Below are 18,299 nucleotides of genomic sequence, written 5' to 3' on the forward strand. Positions count from 1 at the left end.
CTCAGGACACGCAACACCATGTTCCAGAACAGTTACTATCCTCCAAACATTTGGATGTGAATGTACAAGGCTTGACCAGGAAGTTCGCAGATGGCACAAAATTAGTGGATGGTGTTCACGGTGAAGATTATGGTAGCTTATTGGGGATCTAAATGGGCAGAGGAGTTGTAAATAGATTGAAAAACCAACGCGAGCAACAACGGTTTCATATAGAGATTGGTGATTATGTGGAGGGAATTGCCAGAGGAAGTCGATGAGGCAGACCCAATTGTATAATTCCAGAAGCAGTTGGGATGTGTAGATGGAGTGAAGAGGCCAGTAGGGAAATGGTCCCATCACAGGAAATTGGGACCATCTCGGTGAGCACTGTAGTCAGCATTGTCTCATTGGGCTGAAAGGTCTCTATCTGTGCTCTGTTGCTCTGTAACTCTATCAGTAGATGCACTGGACAGGATTACAGACATGGTGTGGGAGTTCATGTTAACAGGGAATGTTTTGTCCCTAAGCCAACGGATGCTCTGATACAGTGGATGGCGATACTGTTATTTGCAAATACTGTAATCGTACTCTCTCTGACTCACTGTCTGCTTGTTTGTAATTCAGGGTATCACCAGCAGGTGGAGCTTTCCTGCCCCGGGACCAAAGTATAAACAAGACGACGGCAATCAACAATCGTCAGTCAGATACAGAATGGACAAAGGTATGATCACTGGGATCATTCTAACTGAACTTCTCTCCTGTTGGCACACACTAGTACAAATGAACAAACTTACACAGATGCTAACTGGGCACAGAAAACTTTCATCAAGCAGTATCAGTGATCCCACTGGTAAAGCAGCCTTGATGTAATTGATCAATCTAACAGTTCCAGCTCAGGGACCTGACACCGATAATGGTCGAATCACTCCACTCACCTGAGTGAGTTTCAAAGCTTCACCTGAGTGAAAGGAGCAGGTACTCCTGGATCAGGTGGCTGTGAGTGAAACACAGGAAGGCAATTGCGGGCTTGTGGGCTATGTAAAAGTCCTGGGTCAGTTTCTGTTTCACCTCGAGACAGGCCCTGATGTGTAAGATATCTCCAACTTTCATTTATAAAATTCAGAACCAGATGGTAGGAGCATTTCCAGGAATTCAGAGATTGTGTGATAAACGAGCATTTCAGGATTTGGAAAGGCAGCTATCAACTCCCTCCTGGTTTTCTTGGCTGCCGCGGAAAGGAGATGAGGGGAGTTTCTGAAATCTGTTTTCTGTAGCTGAGCCAAGAACATTGGCAGCATTGGGAATGGTTGCAGATCAGTTGACATCTCATTGCGGATAAATATGTGGTTTGCTTTAGTATTTTAATACCCGAATCCATGTCTGCGCTGTGTACAAATGGTGAATGTGAGTTCTCAATATTTCCCTATTCAGTTGGCCTGCTACCTGGATTTAAAATTCCCAGGATCTCTGATGCAAAACCCGGTATAGCCAGTGAGCAAATGTCTCAGTCCCCAATAGGCACTGTGATTGTGCTCAACTCTGATTCTGGGGGGAATAAAACAGACATAACAGCCTGGACACAGGTCCTTCGACCTAGCTAATTCATGCTGATCCAAATGTCTTTTGTGCTTGCTCCATTTTCCAACAGCTTTTCCCAAATTTCCCTTATAGACTTCTATCCATTTCCCTGCCCACATCCTCTCAACTTTGTAAATTTATTTGTGTTTACTGCCTCCTCTGGCTGCATGTAATTTATACCCATCACCCGCCACGTGAACGAATGCCCCTTCGGTCCTTATTAAATTCTGCCCTCGAGTCTTAGACTCCTCTACCCCGGGAAAAAGACTATGACCATCTACCCTAACTACGTCCCTGATTATTTTTATGTACGTGTGTAAGGTCACCCTTCAAGCTCCAATTATCCAGGGCAAACGGTCCCAGACCAACCATATAACAGAAAACCCAACATCTTAGTCCAGTGACATACTGGTCATTCTCCACTAAACTCTTTCCAGCTTAATCTAGTCCATTCTATAGAACCAGAGCTCCAGAGCAGATAGTGGAGCGGGGGTGAAAATAAATAATGTTAAAAGTTCATGCAAAGTCAGAAAAAGTCTTTTGTGGTGGTAATAATCTTCTGAGGTGTGTCTATTTCAATGCAAGGAGTATTGTGGCGAACGCTGACCAGCTGAGGGCATGGATTGACACATGGAATTACGACATTTTAGCCATTAGTGAAACTTGGCTACAGGAGGGGCAGCTTAATGTTCCAGAGTTCCAATATTTCAAACGTTGGTAGGGGCAGAGGAATGAAGGATGGGGAGGTAGCACTGCTAGTCAGGGAAAATGTTACAGCAGTGCTCAGGCAGGACAGATTAGAGGGCTTGTCTACCAAGGCCATATGGGTGGAGCTGAGAAACAGGAAAGGTATGACCACATTAATGGGGTTGTATTATAGACCACCCAATATTCAGCGAGAATTGGAGGAGCAAATCTGCAGAGAGATAACAAACAACTGCAGGAGACAGAAAGTTGTGATTGCAGGGGATTTTACTTTTCCACACATTGATTGGGAATCCCATGTTGTTAAAGGTCTAGATGGGTTAGAGTTTGTAAAATGTGTTCAGGAAAGTTTTCTAAATCAATATATAGATGTACCAACTAGGGAGGATATAATATTAGATCTCCTATTAGGAAATGAGTTAGGGCAGGTGACGGAAGTGTGTGTCGGTGAACACTTTGGTTCCAGTGATCATAACGCCATTAGTTTCAACTTGACCATGAATAAAGATAGATCAGGTCCTCGGGTTGAGGGTCTAAACTGGAAAAAGGCCAAATTTGAAGAAATGAGAAAGGATCTAAAAAGCGTGGATTGGGACAGGTTGTTCTCTGGCAAGGATGTGATTGATAAGTGGCGTGCCTTCAAAGGAGAAATTTTGAGAGTGCAGAGTTTGTATGTTCCTTTCAGGATTAAAGACAAAGTGAATAAGAATAAGGAACCTTGGTTCTCAGGGATATTGGAACTCTGATAAAGAAGAAGAGAGTGATGTATAACATGTATAGGTAACAGGGAGGAAATAAGGTGCTTGAGGAGTATAAAAATGCACAAAATACTTAAGAAAGAAATAAAGAGGGCTAAAAGAAGACATGAGGTTGTGTTGGCAGTCAAGGTGAAGGACAATCCAAAGAGCTTCTTCAGGTATATAAAGAACAAAAGCATAGTAAGGGGTAAAACAGGTCCTCTTGAAGATCTGAGTGGTCGGCTATGTATGGAACCAAAAGAAATGGGGGAGATCTTAAACATGTTTTTTGCATCTCTATTTACTAAGGAAACTGGCATGGAGTGAACGGAAATAAGGCAAACAGGTAGTGAGGTCATCGAACCTATACAGATTGAAGAGGAGGAGGTGCTTGCTATTCTGAGGCAAATCAGAGTAGATAAGTCTCCAGGACCTAACAGGGTGTTCCATCAGAGCTTCAACGAGACTTGACAGAGCTTCAACGAGTGTTGAAATTGCACGGGCCCTGGCAGATAAATTTAAAATGTCGGTATCTACGGGTGAGATGCCAGAGAATTGAAGGATAGCTCATGTTGTTCCATTGTTTAAAAAAGGATCTAAAAGTAATCTGAGAAATTACAGGCCGGTAAGTTTAGTTTCCCAGTATCACTGGACACCGTTGCATTAAATTCCCGGGGTCATCATTCAACTGCTGTGATTTATGTGATTGGCATTACTGTGTCTATCCTGTTATTTTACTGGGAGTGAATGTGTCCAGTCACCGGGTTATTGGGATGGTCACCAAGCAGGATGTACGGTTCACAGTAACCAGCACAGTTCCACTCCAAATCTGGTCAGCCAGAGTCACGGGTCCATTGTATTCTGAATCAGTCTTGCTCAGCTCTAAATCATACCCGTATGACCTGTAATTCATCATTTATTTCAGGTAGGAAATCGAAACGAGTGCAGAAAGTAGTGAAGAGGTTTTTGCCAGGTGGATCATCGAGGAAAGATGATCGGGACAAGGGAAGCAATGTACCAAAGCAGGGTCCGGTTGGGAGCAATGTCCCAGAGTGCAGTATGGCCGCAGCGGAAGTGGAGCAAATTCAGCCCAGAGACATCGATCAGGACCCCGGAACCAGCACAAGAGAGGAGACCGCCTGTCAGCCCGGAGACACCGATCAGGACCCCGGAACCGGCACAAGTGAGGTGACCGCCTGTCAGCCCGGAAGCTCATTGAACACGGAATTGTCAAGTCCCCAACAAGCAGCGGGTGTGTGAAATATGAGGATGATGTGTTTGCAGAATGTGGCAGGGAGGAGGGTAAATGCGATTCGTTGCTGGAGGGTTGATCAGAGAGAGGGGGGATGTGTGGCTGTGGTACATGTGGTGTAGTGGGGCACCCGTTACCCCGCTACAGGAAATGTACTACCTGCTCTGAGGATTTCCAGGATGTGTATTGGAGGAAATGCTGTTGTCCAGATAAGAGAGTATTTCCGGGATGTGAATTAAGGGAAATGTATTTGCCAGGATGGAGAGTGTATCTCTGGGAAGCGAATATTACTGACAGGCCCAGCATTTTTTGCCGATCCAAAATTGAAATAGGTGAGTGGGTCGGTTGAGGGATGGACTGGTGTGCATCAAATCTGGTCCTTCTATGAACGTAATGCCTCGAACATTGTTTGGTAGGTTTTAAGGCCAGTTGGAGATTGGGAATATATCGGTTTTAGTGTCTGTAGGCAGGTTCAAGTCATGTTTTTTTGTTGAGTTTGGAGAGAGCGGCGGAAACGAAGAATATTTGAGTTCAAGCCTACATTTTCCTTTTTATATTCACAGATACAGAGTTTACAATCCGCGACCTCTTAGCAGAGGGGGAGGGATATCGACTGTACCAACTGACAAAGTTCTATAGAGACAGACTCAAACAAGCAATTGAAGAAAAGGTTGAAAGACTCGGTTGGATGTTGACAAAGGAGGGACATTTCAGTAGAGAAGAAAATGAGGTGAGTGTAGTTTGTGTATTGTCACTGAACTGCTGGGAATAGTGACCAAAATTAATCTTCACGTTCTTGGCGTTCTACCTGGCAATGGAGGCTTTGATTTCTGACCTGTCTCTTGCAGATCTGGTTTCAGCTGTTAATGTGGGGAGCACTGGGAACTACAGGGTCAGCCTCAGCTTTTTATCTCCCACCTGCTGTATTTATCAGTGTGATATGAGAGCAGCAGCGGCAAGTAATGGAAACTATGACAATTAAAGAGGAGGAAGTACTGACACTTTTAAGGAATATAAAAGTGGATAAATCTCCAGATCCTGACAGGATATTCCCTCGGACCTTGAAGGAAGTTACTGTAGAAATAGCAGGGGCTCTGACAGAAATATTTCAAATGTCATTAGAAACCTGGATGGTGCCGGAGGATTGGCGCATTGCTCATGTGGTTCCATTGTTTAAAAAGGGTTCTGAGAGTAAACCTAGCAATTATAGGCCTGTCAGTTTGACGTCAGTGGTAGGTAAATTAATGGAAAGTATTCTTAAGATGGTATATATAATTATCTGGATAGACATGGTCTGATTAGGAATAGTCAGCATAGATTTGTACGTGGAAGGTTGTTTGACAAATCTTATTGAATATTCTGAAGAGGTTATGTGGAAAGTTTACGAGGGTCAAGCAGTGGATGCTGTCTATATGGACTTCAGTAAGGCCTTTGACAAGGTTCCGCACGGAAGGTTAGTTAGGAAGGTTCAATCGTTGTGTATTAATATTGAAGTAGTAAAATGGATTCAACAGTGGCTAGATGGGAGATGCCAGAGAGTAGTGGTGAATAACTGTTTGTCAGGTTGGAGGCCGGTGACAAGTGGTGTGCCTCAGGGATCTGTATTGGGTCCAATGTTGTTTGTCATATACATTAATGATCTGGATGATGGGGTGGTACATTGGATTAGTAAGTATGCAGATGATACTAAGGTAGGTGGCGTTGTGGATAATGAAGTAGGTTTTCAAAGCTTGCAGAGAGATTTAGGCCAGTTAGAAGAGTGGGCTGAAAGATGGCAGACGGAGTTTAATGCTGATAAGTGTGGGGTGCTACATTTTGGTAGGAATAATCCAAATAGGACATACATTGTAAATGGTAGGACATTGAAGAATGCAGTAGAACAGAGTGATCTAGGAATAATGGTGCATAGCTCCCAGAAGGTGGAATCTCATGTCGATAGGGTGGTGAAGAAAGCTTTTGGTATGCTGGTCTTTATAAATCAGAACATTGAGTATAGGAGTTGGGATGTAATGTTAAAATTGTACAAGGCATTGGTAAGGCCGAATTTGGAGTATTGGGTACAGTTCTGGTCACCGAATGTTAGGAAAGGTATGAACATAATAGAGAGAGTACAGAGAAGATTTACTAGAATGTTACCTGGGTTTCAGCACATAACGTACAGGGAAAGGCTGAACAAGTTAGGTTTTTATTCTTTGGAGCGTAGAAGGTTAAGGGGGGACTTAATAGAGGTATTTAAAATTATGAGGGTGATAGATCGAGATGATTGAGAGTTGGGGAGTTTGAAACAAGAGGACATAATTTGAGAATTAGGGGGCAAATGTTTAAGGGTAACACGATGGGGAATTTCTTTACTCAGAGAGTGGTAGCTGTGTGGAATGAGCTTCAGGTAGAAGTGGTAGAGGCAGGTTCGGTATTGTCATTTAAAGTAAAATTGGGTAGGTATATGGACAGGAAAGGAATGGAGGGTTATGGGCTGAGTGCGGGCCTGTGGGACTAGGTGGGTGTAAGCGTTCGGCACGGACTAGAAGGGCCGAGATGGCCTGTTTCCGTGCTGTAATTGTTATATGGTTATATATATCGGGTCTTCGAACAGGCATTCAGTCTGAAACTGATTTCAAATCTTGTCTGCACTGTCGGGCAGATTCACCTCATCTCATTAATCCAGGATGAGTATTAAACTGACAGATTGTAAACTGAGGCAACCGGCTTCACTTCTGTACTTGACAGAAGGAAACCTGCTAACCACATCCGGTCTTGGCTCCGTGAGTTCCCAAACAACGTGTGGCTTACTTGTCATAGTCATAGAAAAGAACAGCATAGAATCAGGCCTGTTGGCCCATCTATTTCCATGCTGGACTACTTAACTATGTATTCCCATTGACCATCACCAGGCCATGGCGCTTTATACCCTCATCATGCATTGATCTATCCAGACTTTTTTTAACCACTTGTACTGCTTGCGGTGCTAGCTAGTTTCACAATCTTAGCACCCTCTGAGTCAACAAGTTTCACCTTTGTACCCCCTGAACTTTTCACCTTTCACCCTTTACTGATAACCTCTTGTTATAATATCTCTTTACCGCAGTACAAAATGTTGCTGCATTTATCCTGTCTATACCCCATGTAATTGTGTAAACTTCTCTCAAACCTCTCCTCAATCTTCCACGTTCCAATGAATAAAGTCCTATCCCGGTCACTCTTTTCTTATAACTTAGGTCTTCTAGTCCTGACAACATCCTTGTTTTTGTTTGTGTACTCTTTCAAACTTATTTCCAGCTGCCCTGTAGGTAGGTGAGCAGAACTGCACATAATATCCAAATTAGGCCTCACCAACGTCTTATGCAACATCATATCCCATCTACTGTACACGATATTTTCATTTATGAAGGTTAATGAGCTAAGAAACTTTCTTTCAGATCCACAACTTGAGCACATTTGGCATCACTTTCAATGACTTATGGACCTGTATTCCCAGATCACTCTGTTCTACCACACTTTTCAGTGCCGTACCGGTCGCTGTGTAAGATCTACCCTGCTTGGTCCTTCCAAAGTGCAATTTGTCTGCATTATATTGCATCGTCCCCTTTTACGCCCATTCTCCAGTCGGTCTAGATCTCACTGCAAGCTCTTGTAGTTCTTGCAAGCGTAAGCTCTTGTTAGCTCTTGCAAGCTCTTTGTCCACTGCACCTTCCCAATGTTGGTGCCATCCGCAAATTTGCTGATTCTGTTAACCATAATTTCATCCAGATCATTGATATAGATGACAAACAACAACAGGCACAGTACCGATCCCCGTGACACTACACGAGTTACAGGCGCCAATCACAAATGCAACAGTCTGTAGCCACACTCTGGATTCCTCCAAAAAGCCAGTGTCTAATCCAGTTTACTACCTCATCTCGGATGCTGAGCAACTGAAACTTCTTAACCGACCTGCTATGAGGGAACTTGTCAAATACCGTGCTCACATCCATGTAGACAATATCCACAAACTTGGCCACAGCAAATTTCCTGGCAACTTCCTCGAAAATCTCTAAGATAGGTTAGTCGTGAAAGATCACGCACAAAGCCGATATCTCATGACCGCAAAAGTCAATAGTTTGACCTAAAAGGGAAGAAGAAAGCACAAAACATAAAGCTGCTGACTGGCTGATATCTCATGATCTCAGCATTCAACAGATTGTCCTTAAAAAAGAAGATCAATAGGTTTACCTGAAAGGGAAGGGAAAAAATGAAAAAAGAATTCTGTTAACTTGCTGAATATCTAACTAATGAGAGACAGGAACATCCCATTTCAGGTCACTCTCCTTGGAATTCACAGACAGTGATTGTCCTGTACTAGATCTGACCTACTCACCATGAGTGGTATTAGAAAATCAAGTGTGTTACACCCGTGAGTGACTCTGTTCTCGTTGGGATTCATTGGCGCTGTATGTAATGAATCAGACAGGCATTATCCAAAGACAAGAGGAGTCATCTGTAAATATCATCTAAAATTCATCATCTGGAGACGCCTGCTTTAATGGTAAACCTTTAAATCTCTTTCACAACTGTAACTCCTCAGACATGGTAGCAGTGAAACTGAGGGATTATTTTACGGTGCAGTGGACCATCAGGGAATTATGCTGATTTGTTCCATAATTATTTTCCATTATTCGTGTTATGGAAAACCTTTCCAATTCCCTACTGGTAACTGTTCTGGGAGATCAATCATTCAAACCCGGGACATCACTCCTCTTGTTTCTCAGAGCAATGTCCTAAGCCCATTCATGTTCAGTTGCATCCTCGACTACCTTAATTCCATCATCAGTGTATGTTCTGGTCAGACCACTCGTCTGAGTGATACCGGTACCATGTAACCCAGTACTACCTGTCGCATGGTCGGATGGTTGGTGACTAAACCAGCTCCCCCACCAGACTGGCCTGGTGAGGAGGGTGGCTAGACACCCTGCAGGACGAAAAACAAGACCTGTCAAAGGGCGGATGACCCCTCTGTTAGGGTCAACGGCCATCTAGAAAACAAGCGCGGAAAGCGCATCCCTCGCATCGAAGCTTGGTCTGGCCATTCATTGCAACAGAACTTCCCCCAGCCGTCTTGGACCCTACCAGGCTGCCGGATCCAGGAGGGGATGTCGAGAGGGTGGATCTCGACCGGTACAACGCCCTACTCACCTAAATTCCACTCACGCACACGGTTCCTTTCTGAGGAGTGTGGTACCACCCCACTAACTGACTGAAAGGAACCATCATCATCCTATGGGATGGATAGCCAGGGATAGAGAGAGAGAGAGAGATGTTGCTTGAAGACAGTTCAATGTTTAATTCATAATACCTCAGTAAATGAGGAAGCCCATGCCTGCATTCAGGAAGTGATCACCATTTTACAGCATGAGTGCCAGGCAGTTACAATCTCCATCATAAGGCAGCCGCACTGACATTCCTTAATGTTCTGTTGTCTTTACACATCATAAGACCATAAGGTATCGGAACACAAGTAGGCCATTAGGCCCATCTTCCTACTCCGCCACTACGTCATGGGTGATTTACTATCCCTCTCAACTCTATTCTCCTGCCTTCTCCCAGTGAACTTTGCTGACCAGACAAATCAAGAAGGTACCAACCTCTGTTTTATATAAACCCAATGACCTGGTCTCCGCAGCTGTCAGTGCCAATGGATTCGACAGATTCACTACTCCTCGGCTAAAGAATCTCCTCATCTCTGTTCTAAATGGACGTCCCTCTATTTTGAGGCTGTTCCGTCTGGTTCTAGACTCCCCCACTTTGAAACATCATCTCCACATCCTCTCAATGCCTTTCGATATTCCACAGATTACAAATAGATTCCCCTCATCCTTCCACACTCCAGCCAGTACAGGCGCATCCAGGAATCATTCTCATCAAAATCAGGTTTAATATTACTGGTTCTGTCAGTTTGGATTCCTCTCTGGACTTTCCACAATGCATCGCGTATTTTCACTGATCAGGGGACTAAAACCGTTCACAATATACAAGTGAGGTCTGGCCAGTGCTTGTTCTTATATTCTAATCCTCTCGAAATGAACGCTAGCATTTGTTTTTGCCTTTCCTAACACCAACTCAACCTGCAAGGAATCCTGCAACAGGTCTCCTGAGACTCTTTAGAACTCTCAAAAATATTCTATGTCTTCATTATTTCTGCCAAAGTGTATGGCCATGTACCTCCCTATACTACATTCCAATTGTCACTGATTTGTCCATTTTTTCATCATTCATGTCCTGCTGCAAAATCCCTGCTTCCTCAACGCTTCCTGTCTTTCCCCATATCTTCGTAACGTGCGTAATCTAGTCCATAAAGCCTTCAAATCATTGACATAACGGAAAAAAGGAATTTTCCCAAAACCAACCACTGCAGAACACCACTGGTCAGCAACATCCAACAAGAAAAAGCCCCATTTGTTCCATTCTGTGCTTCCTGACAGTCAGACAAAATCTGTCTGGAGAAAATCATGGATCCTCTATCAATGCTATTGTCTCTCTTGTCATACTGCCGTTCCCTGTCTTGTTAAACGGCGTCATGTGCGGTACCTGGTTAAAGGTCCTCGGGAAGTCCAAGTGAACAATTTGCACTGACTTTCCGTTGTCGACCCAACATGCTGTTCTCTCAAAAAATTCCAACAGTTCTGTCAGACAAGATTCCCTTCCATGGATGTTGGCCTTTTTCTTATCATGTGCGTCCAAATACCCCGAAACATTATCCTCAATTATCGACTGCTGACGTCTTCCCAAACGCTGATCAGACTACATGGCCTATAGTTTAAAATGATCGGTCCTCCGGAACCATTCCAGAATCTCGTGATTCTTGAGTGATCATCACTAATGTCTCCACAATCTCTTCAGCCTCCTTTTTCAGAAGCAATCGAGTGCAGTGATCAGGTCTTGTAGCTTTAGTTTTTGGTTTGTTGGGTGGTAGAGTTGGTCTCCTGACTTGGTGTGTCTGGGTAGTCTTGTTTTGTCTGGTGTATTTGGGAACGCGCTAAGACAGTAGCGCGACATTAATACGCAGCAGCCTCTCTGGACTATGGATTTGGGTATTACAAAACGTTATGTAAATTTTCTGGTGTAGTCTGTTTTGTCATATGCTTTTGTGATATCATTCTGGGGGAACGTTGTCTCATTTTTTAACTGCATTGCTTCTGTGGTTTCTAAATGACAATAAACAGAAACTGAACTGAACTTAACTGACTCATCTATCTTCAGAACTTTCAGCTTCCCGAGTGCCTTCTCCTTAATAATGGCAAGTACACTCACTTCTGCCACTTGACATTCTCAAATATCTGGCACGTTCTAGTGTATTTTTTACAGTGAAGACTGACGCAAAATACTTACTAATACCTTTTGTCATTTCTTTGTCCCCTGACAGTACCTCTCCACTGTCATTTTCCAGTGGCCCAAAGTCCACTTTCCTCTCCTTCACTCCTCATATATCAGACGGACCTCTTGGTGAGCTATTTTACGTTATTCGCTAGCCTACCTTCATTTTACATATTTTCTCTACTTACGGCTTTTTAATTGCCTTCTGTTGGTTTGTGAAAGCATCCCAGTCCTCCAGCTTTGTACTATATTTTGTAATATTATGTCCCCTCTCCTTTGCTTTCGTGCTGCTTTGACTATCTTGTCAGCCATGGTTGATCATCCTCCCTTTAGAATAATTCTTCATCTTTGTGATCACTTGTCCTGAGCCTTCTTAATTGCTCCGAGAAACTTCAGCCATTCCCGCTCTGCCATTGTCCCTGTTAGTCATGTTCGAATATATTTTTGCCCAGGTCTTCTCCTATGCCTCTGTAATTCCTTTATCCAACTGTCGCACTGATCCATCTGACTTTACCTTCTCCCTCTCAAACTGCAGTGTGAGTTTTGCTATTTTATGATCACTGCCTCTTAAGGGATTATTTACCTGAAGCTCCCCAATCAAATCTGGCTCAATACACAACACCAAATCAAAATCCGTCTGTCCTATCGTGGGATCAACCATAGGCTTCTCTAAAAAGCCATCTCATAGGCATTCTATAAATTTCCTCACTCAGGATTCAACACCTACCAGATTCTCCAATGCTACCTGCATATTGAAATTCCCCATGACTATTTTCACATTCCCCTTTTTGCATACCTCTTCCCTCTCCTGTTGTAATTTGTAGCTCACATCCTGGCTACTGTTAACAGGCCTGTATCATCAGGGTTATTTTACTTATGCAGTTTCTTAACATCTACATCGTCCAATCCGTTATCACCTCTTTCTCAGGACTTTTCATTTTTAATGACAGCAGCTTCGACCCAACACTTTCACCTACCTGCGTATCCTTTCGATTCAATATTTATCTTTTGATTTAAGCACCCAACTATAAACTTTTGTCAGCCACGATCCATTTGTTTTTGCTCTCTCTCTCCCCTCTCTTCAGTTCTTGTTGTCACATCTTGTTGATGTAATACTGCACATTGACAGACTGAGGAAATTAATCACGTTGCATCTACTGCAGGGTGTCAGTAAATCCTTATTCTTACACACTATTGATTGAGAATTTCCTTCAGTTACTGTTTCTCTGTTAATGACTGAACCCAGGGAGGATGAGGCAGCAGCCCAGTGACTGCATCTGTTCTGAAGCTACTGCGGCCATGAACAGATACTTTCCTGTACATTCTCCATGTCTGTCTGTCTGCTCCACAATAAATTCATTGTTTCCCTTTTATAGAAAGTCACTGAACTGACAGAAAAGGGAAACCGGACAGAGAGTTCCAGACTCTTCCTCAGTTTGGTGATGGGCAAAGGTTCCCGGGCCCGGAGGGCGATGTGGGAATCCTTTGTGACATGGAGGACTGAGTTACCGAAGCTGGACAGAATACTGAGGGAAATAAAGGAACTCGGTATGTTAAAACCACGCACTGAACACAAAGCACATTGAGATAAACATTTTAGTTATTTTAATTATTTTAGCTCTGTTTCCATGGATGTTTTTTTTTTTAAATATTTAAACAGGTCCTGATCCACAGGAATACATGAACATCACCCAAGGTTTATCTGAATTACCCACTCAGCTGATAGGTGAGTGATCAAATGCACAGTTCAAACCACATCTCAAATGTTAGTCTCTGACTTGGCAAAGCTTGGGAATCAAAATTCGCCATTAAACATTCGCTGATCTCTGAATTCAAGTAACAATTCAAAGAATCTCTCTTTGCAGCCTGAATATTCTACAATATATTTTTTTTCTATTAATACAGCTGTTGGTTCTGCTTAATCCATGTAGACCACATCTACTACCATACCTTCATCAATTGCTTTTTGTTACCTCTTCAAAAAACTCAATTAGCCTCGTGAGGCAGGACCTTCCCTTCACAAAGCCATGTTGACCCAGACTGTAAATTCCAGGCACCCACAACTCTGTTAAAAAACTACCCACAATTGCTGTAAATTTACCCCATCTCACCTTAACCAAATGCCCTCTGGTATTAGACACCAGTCATATGTAAAAATAAACAAACAAAATACAGGCTGTCGACCCAAACTCTTATCTCTCAAACTTGCACACCTCAGTCAGATCTGTATTCTACCGCCAGAGTAAACAAAGCAAGTTTATCAAACCTCTACTTGTAGCACATGTCACCGAACCCAGGCAACACCCTGATGAACCTGTTCTGCACCCTAACCAATCCTTCCAAGAGCTCGACAATCAGAAGTGAACACAATACTCCAGATGCCTCCTGAAACCATAAGATCCAGGAGCAGAATTAAGCCATTCGGCTCAGTGAATTTGCTCTTCAATTCCTCTCTACCCCATTATCCCAGCAAACGTTGACACTTTTCCTAATCAGAAACATATCGACCTGCATTTTAAATATACTCAATGAGGTGTCTTCTTCAGACGTCTATGGCAATACTTTCACCGATTCACCACCCGCCAACCAATAAATTTCTCCCCGTTTGGGTCCCCGGCAGCCAGGACAATTCCCCACAGTTCTCAAGCATGTTAATATTCTGTATGAACCTCCCATGTGGGATCTTGTCAAAGACTCTGCCTGTATACAAATAGACAATTTCCATGTGGAACTTCATCCAACACTTTTGTCACCTCCTGGAGGAACTCAATCAAGCTGGCAAGACGCAAACCCGACCCAAAGCTTTGCTACTGAACCCCAAACCACCTCATACATCCTCTCTGTCATACTCCCATGGGGCAGAACATATCAAAGGCTGAAGGTATGTACCACCAGTCTAAACGACAGCTTTATTCTGCATTTATAATACTACTAAATGGTCACCTACTATGTTATTATTAGCTCTTAATAATAATAAGGCAATTCTATATCTAAAATTATAGCATCGTACATCCCGTAACTAATAACAACTCAGATAACAACTTAGATAACCACAATATACTCACAGTACAGCAGACAGAATACCGTTCGGGTTTGAACAACAGATAAAAGATTATGTAATTCTATTTCAAACCCTGTCGAAAGCAGAAATCTTTCAGTGTTATATTGTCTATCAATACAAAACAGACTGGTGGTACATCTGATTCTGTTCCTCGTGTGTTTATAAGGTTCCAAATATATATAAAATTCATACAATACTTGTGAAATTTCTGCAACATCTGATGAAGCATTCGCGTAAAATAAACGTCCTATTAACAACCACAGAGGAACAACGACCACTATAAAAATAAATGGAGGGATTTTCCAGAGAGACTCACTAAGCACACTATGGTTTTGTCTAGCTTTAAGCCCACTCATAATTTACTGAAACAGACAAAATCAGGTATCTAATCAGAACAAAATACGAATTATACCTTGACACAGTTATACATTGATGATTTTAAATTATTTGTTCTTTCATCAGTAAAGCTGAAACAAATAATTCAAATAATGGAACTAATTTCCAAATATATAAGCATGAACTTTAGACTAGGAAAGTACAGAACATGATTAAACATAAAGAAAGGTGCAATAGAACCGGTGGAATATCAAACAGAGCATCAGGATACAATGCAACAGAATATGAAACGTATATTTAGGACATCAATAAGCAAAGAAAATAAATAATCGTGTGATAAAGGAAAACCTTCCAACAAAATTTACTTCAAAGCTGAAAATCTGAATTGACTGCAAGGCTAAACAAACTTTGAAGTTACATCGAGGATCAAGAAAATCTGCCAATCAGAGCTGAACAGTAAAAATATAACGAAGGTAGTAAACACTCACTGTGCCCATATTGACGTATTGGTTTGGTATAATATCCTGGTCTGAAACGGATCCGGAAATATGCAAAGAAAAATAAGAACTTAAATAGCAATTTCTGGAAAACACCATGTGCACTGGAAAGCGCGTAGACTGATATGAACGAGGACAGTATGAGGATGATGAATAACAGATCTAAAAAATGAGACAACAGCCAGATAAAAATTTTCAGGGTCAGGGTTAATATCATGGATACATTTCGTGAAAATTGTTTTTCTGCGCCAGCAGCACAATTACAGTAAAGCGTGTATTTATGTATTCAATTGTAGAAATAGAATTGTATCAGCATGACTTAATCAGTCTGATGGCCTGATGGAAGAAGCTGTCGTGGAGCCTGTTGGTCCTGGCTTTAACACTGCGGTACCATTTCCCGGATGGTAGCAGCTGGAACAGTTTGTGCTTGGTGAGACTTGGGTCCAGAATGATCCTTCAGGCACTTTTTACCCCCTGTCTCTGAAATGACCTGAATAGTAGCAAGTTCACACCTACAGATGCACTGGGCTGTCAGCACCACTCACTGCAGAGTCCTGCGATTGAGAGAAGTACAATTCCCACACCAGGCAGTGATGCAGCCAGTCAGGATGCACACAATTTAGGGGCCCATCCCAAATGTCCTCAACCATCTCAACCATCTGTTTTGCTGTTTTTCTTTTTTTTTGTTCAGACTAGAGAATAAGCCAGGCAGGATGTTGGAATGCTCCTCTTGCAGGATGTGTGAAGTCAGGGAGACATCCGGTGTCCCTGACAATGACACCTGCAAGAAGTGCACCCAGCTGCAGCTCCTAACAGACCGCGTTAGGGAACTGGAGCAGGAGCTGGATGACCTCCGGATCATTCGAAAGACTGAGCAGTTTATAGATAGTAGCTTCCAGGAGGTAGTTACACCTAAGGAACAGGGCACAGGTAACTGGGTTACCGTCAGGCGAGGGAAGGGGAAAGAGCAGTTACTGCAAGGTTCCCCTGTGGCCATTCCCCTCCAGAACAGGTATACCAATTTGGATACTGTTGGGGGGAAGGATTGCCTGGGACTAACTGCGGCAGCCGGATCTCTGGCACTGAATCTGGTGCTGCAGTGCAGAACGGGGGGAGGAAGAAGAGGAGAGCGGTAGTGATAGGGGACTCCATAGTCAAGGGTACAGACAGGAGATTCTATGGTCGTAAAAGAGACTCCCGGATGGTTTGTTGCCTCCCGGGTGCCAGGGTCAGGGATGTCTCTGATCGCCTGCACAGTATTCTGAGGTGGGAGGGTGATCAGCCAAATTTCGTGCTACACATCGGTACCAATGCCATAGGTAGAAAGAGTCAGGGTGTCCTGAAGAGTGAGTACAGAGAGCTTGGTAGGAAGTTGGAAAACAGGACATAGAGGGTAGTAATCTCCGGATTGCTTCCTGTGCCACGTGCCAGTGAGGGTAAGAGTGCGATGCTCTGGCAGATGAACACGTGGCTGAGAAACTGGAGTAGGCCGCAGGGTTTCAGATTTCTAGATCATTGGGACCTCTTCTGGGGCAGGTGGGACCTGTACAATAGAGACGGGTTACACCTGAACTACAAGGGGACCAATATACTTGCAGGGAGGTTTGCTAGTGTTATTGGGGAGGGTTTAAACTAGATTGGCAGAGGGATGGGAACCAGAGTGCCAGAGTAGATAGTGGAACGGTGGTAAACATAAATAATGGTGGTAGTTCATGCAAAGCCACAAATAGCAAGGTTGTGGGTTGTGGTAATAATATTCTCAGGTGTGTATATTTCAAAGCGTGGAGTATTGCAGGAAAGGCAGACGAGCTGAGGGCCTGGATTGACACATGGAATTATCACATCATAGCCATTACTGAAACTTGGCTACAGGAGGGGCAGGACTGGCAGCTCAATGTTCCAGGGTTCCAATGTTTCAGACGTGATAGAGACAGAGGGATAAAGCGTGGGTGGCGGCTTTGCTAGTCAGGGAAAATATTACAGCAGTGCTTCGGCAGGATAGATTAGATGGCTTGTCTACTGAGGCCCTATGGGTGGAACTGAGAAACCGGAAGGTATGACCACATTAATAGGGTTGTATTATGGACTACCCAATAGTTAGTGAGATTTGGAGGAGCAAATTTGCAGAGAGATAACAGACAACTGCAGGAGACAGAAATTTGTCATTGTAGAGGATTTTAATTTTCCACACATTGCTTGGGACTCCCATCCTGTTAAAGGTCTAGATGGGTTAGAGTTTGCAACGTGTGTTCAGGAAAGTTTTCTAAATCAATATATAGATGTACCAACTAGGGAGGATGCAATATTAGATCTCCTATTATGCAATGAGTTAGGGCAGGTGACGGAAGTGTGTATCGGGGAACACTTTCCTTCCAGTGATAATAACGTCATTAGTTTCAACTTGATCATGGATAAAGATAGATCTGGTCCTCGGGTTGACGTTCTAAAACTGGAAAAAGGCCAAATTTGAAGAAATGAGAAGGGATCTAAAAATCGTAGATTGGGACAGGTTGTTCTCTGGCAATGATGTGATTTGTAAGTGGGAGGCCTTCAAAGGAGAAATTTTGAGAGTGTAGAGTTTGTATGTTCCTGTCATGGTTGAAGGCAAAAAGAATAGGAATAAAAAGCCTTGGTTATCGAGGGATATTGGGACTCTGATAAAGAAGAAGAGAGAGATGTATAACATGTATAGGCAACAGGGAGGAAGTAAGATGCTTGAGGAGTATACAAAGAGTAAGAAAATACTTAAGAAAGAAATCAGGAGGGCTAAAAGAAGACATGAGGTTGCTTTGGCAGTCAGGGAG

General features: G+C 43.1%; 1 protein-coding gene across 1 annotated transcript in view; it reads left to right on the top strand.

Moving 5' to 3' along the window:
- LOC140723897 (NACHT, LRR and PYD domains-containing protein 3-like) overlaps positions 1-18,299 on the top strand; it is a 44,557-nt gene that overhangs the window by 13,282 nt on the left and 12,976 nt on the right. Inside the window, exons 3-7 of the mRNA XM_073038436.1 lie at positions 604-700; positions 3,925-4,251; positions 4,815-4,981; positions 12,978-13,149; positions 13,262-13,327. Coding sequence (XP_072894537.1) covers positions 691-700; positions 3,925-4,251; positions 4,815-4,981; positions 12,978-13,149; positions 13,262-13,327 — 742 coding nt within the window. The 5' untranslated portion in view covers positions 604-690. The remainder of the gene's footprint in view (positions 1-603; positions 701-3,924; positions 4,252-4,814; positions 4,982-12,977; positions 13,150-13,261; positions 13,328-18,299) is intronic.

This window comes from Hemitrygon akajei, unplaced genomic scaffold, assembly GCF_048418815.1.
Source record: "Hemitrygon akajei unplaced genomic scaffold, sHemAka1.3 Scf000144, whole genome shotgun sequence".
Classification (NCBI taxonomy): Eukaryota; Metazoa; Chordata; class Chondrichthyes; order Myliobatiformes; family Dasyatidae; genus Hemitrygon; species Hemitrygon akajei.